At 46.1% G+C, this 2,500-nt stretch overlaps 1 protein-coding gene across 1 annotated transcript in view; it reads left to right on the forward strand.

Moving 5' to 3' along the window:
• trpm4a (transient receptor potential cation channel, subfamily M, member 4a) overlaps nt 1–2,500 on the forward strand; it is a 38,722-nt gene that overhangs the window by 19,249 nt on the left and 16,973 nt on the right. The window contains exons 12-14 of the mRNA XM_056605056.1: nt 544–645; nt 1,584–1,712; nt 2,037–2,166. Of these exons, the coding sequence (XP_056461031.1) occupies nt 544–645; nt 1,584–1,712; nt 2,037–2,166 (361 nt within the window). The remainder of the gene's footprint in view (nt 1–543; nt 646–1,583; nt 1,713–2,036; nt 2,167–2,500) is intronic.

The raw sequence follows: 2,500 nt of genomic DNA on the forward strand, positions 1-2,500 counted from the left end.
GATGCAGAAGAGGCTGAGTGACTGAGGCGTCCACTGCATCATCCATACTGAGTCCCTCTGACTCAGTATGTGTGAATGTGAGTGAATGTTAGGCAATACTGTATAGTAGGGCTGGGCAATAATTCGATTACGATTATTAATCGCGATAAAACTCACGTCGATTACGACGATAAGCATTAGACATAAATGCTCGATATTAAAAATAAATAAAAATAAAGTACAAAAAAAATAATAATAATTTATTTACATTATTTTCAATAGGTTACAAGGCAAGCTACCTTATATTGGTCTGTTGGAAGCAGATAAAATACGTTTGAAGTTAAATGTTTATATTTAAATGTGATTAAATGTTCCCTTGTCACAAATATGGTTATAAACAAAAAAGTATGGTTTAACTAATGAACAATCTAGTTTCTTCAGGCTGATAATATTTTTTGTAATATATCGCCCAGCCCTACTGTAAAGTGCTTTTGATGAAAGCGCTGTCTATTGGCAGTCCACCATTAACCCTCCACGCGTCCTCCTCGCCGGGCGTCCCTCCAGGTGTCCCGCCTCCTCTACGACCTGCTGGGGGACGTGTGCCAGCCCTTCTACTTGGCGCAGATGGGCCTGGACCCCGGGGCCACCACGCGCAGGGCCATACGGGTGAGTCGGACGTCCACGCCCAGTCCAGGACTCACCCGAGCCCCGAGTACTGGTTTGTAGCTGACGCACCAGTGAGTGGGGGGGACAACCTTCGACTGTCTGGACTTCTTCTACACGGATCGGTTTAGAGGACATTACATTCCTTGCTTTATTAAGCCGTGGGTAGGGTTACTGGTCGGGTGCTTAAGCTGCTGAGTCTTTTGAATTATGTTGATGAAAGGGTTAAGCTACAGGGGGGAAAAGTGACAAAGTCACAAAGCTTTGCGTTCAGATTCAGAAAATTGTAATGTCAGTAAAAAAAGGTGACGGAAACATTAAGCAGCATCCAGAAACGCACAAACAGTGATGATTGTTTTCTGACCCGATGTTGTACATTTTTATAAAGTCATGCAGAACATCGTAATGTGAAGGAAAGCCAGCCCCATATTTGACTAAAGCCAGGGCAAAAAGTCCTACATGGTGCAGCATGACTCGGCTATTCAAGCCTGTTTAGTATTAAACATCTAACTATAACTTATATTCATAATGTACAGAAACGACAAGAAAAGGGATGGCCTTTATGTAGTTATTTCTGCTATTGCTATGTATGATGTCGGATTAGGCTTTCAAGCTATTTGTCTCGAGGATTAACTCCCTCTTTGTATCTGCAACTGGAAATTCAAGATTTCCCAGTTCTCAAACCCAGTAATATATATGATTAACCGCCGTCCGCCTGAGGCCTTGGCTTGGGCATCTAACGTAACAACCTCGCTTACTTACAGTACAACAGCGCCATCTAGTGGAGGCAAACGGTACAACACAATATGTCGCGCATTCGATCGCACTCACCTAGAAACATGGGACCGTCTTCAATGCAGGGGGATTCGTTTCCCCCACATTGTTCTGCATCACTCTTCTGCCTACCATGACACATGTGTGTCCCCCTGCCCCCCCCACAGCACGTGAACAAGCTGCTCCTGGGAGACTGTCTGTACCGGGACAAGCGATGCCTCTCTCCCTGGGCCTCGCTCTTCCTCTGGGCCGTGCTCCAGAACCGTAGCGAGATGGCCGTCTACTTCTGGGAGATGGTAATCACGCTCTACAGTTACAGGAAGATGAACTATGAGATGTCTTTACTCCAGCTGTCCTCTGTTCTGGCGTGATGGGCTCGCTCATACATACGTCTGCTCTGATCTTTCAAAGGGCCTCTTGGGGATAATGATGAATTTACATCTACCCCTCTCTCTCTCTCGCTCTCGCTCTCTCTGTGTCTGTGGCTCTCGCTCTCTCTCTCTCTGTGTTTCTCTCGTTCTCTCTCTCTCTCTCTCTCTCTCTCCTTCTCTCTCTCTCTCTCTCTCTCTCTCTCTCTCTCTCTCTCTCTCTCTCTCTCTCTCTCCCCCTCTCTCTCTCAGGCCAGTGAGTCGGTGTTGAGTGCTCTGAGTGGTTGTAAGATACTGCGGGAGCTGTCCAAGCTGGAGGATGAGACAGAGTCTAAGGTCTCCATGAAGGAACTGGCCCAGAAGTTTGAGAACCTGGCCCAAGGTAACAGTCGCACCCACAAAACACTCTCACTCTAAACGCACTTGCGGCATAAAACATTCTCTCACTCGAAAGGGCCCTATCTTGGTTCCAGCGCAATCGACTTTCCTCACCGACTCATGTATCTTTGCACTAGCGGATAGCGCAGTTGGTGATGCTATTTTGACGTACCACGGCAGGTCGGAGATGCAACATTTTTTTCCATATGGGGTGCATGAATGAACACTGTAGTAGGCTATGCCATGCGTGAAAATAATAATAATAACAATGATAAACTCGAGCAAAGTAGGCTATATCCCAGCCTTCCAAAACAAAATCTCGTTTTAGGGTAAATGAT

Source organism: Gadus chalcogrammus, chromosome 2 (assembly GCF_026213295.1).
Source record: "Gadus chalcogrammus isolate NIFS_2021 chromosome 2, NIFS_Gcha_1.0, whole genome shotgun sequence".
Taxonomy (NCBI): domain Eukaryota; kingdom Metazoa; phylum Chordata; class Actinopteri; order Gadiformes; family Gadidae; genus Gadus; species Gadus chalcogrammus.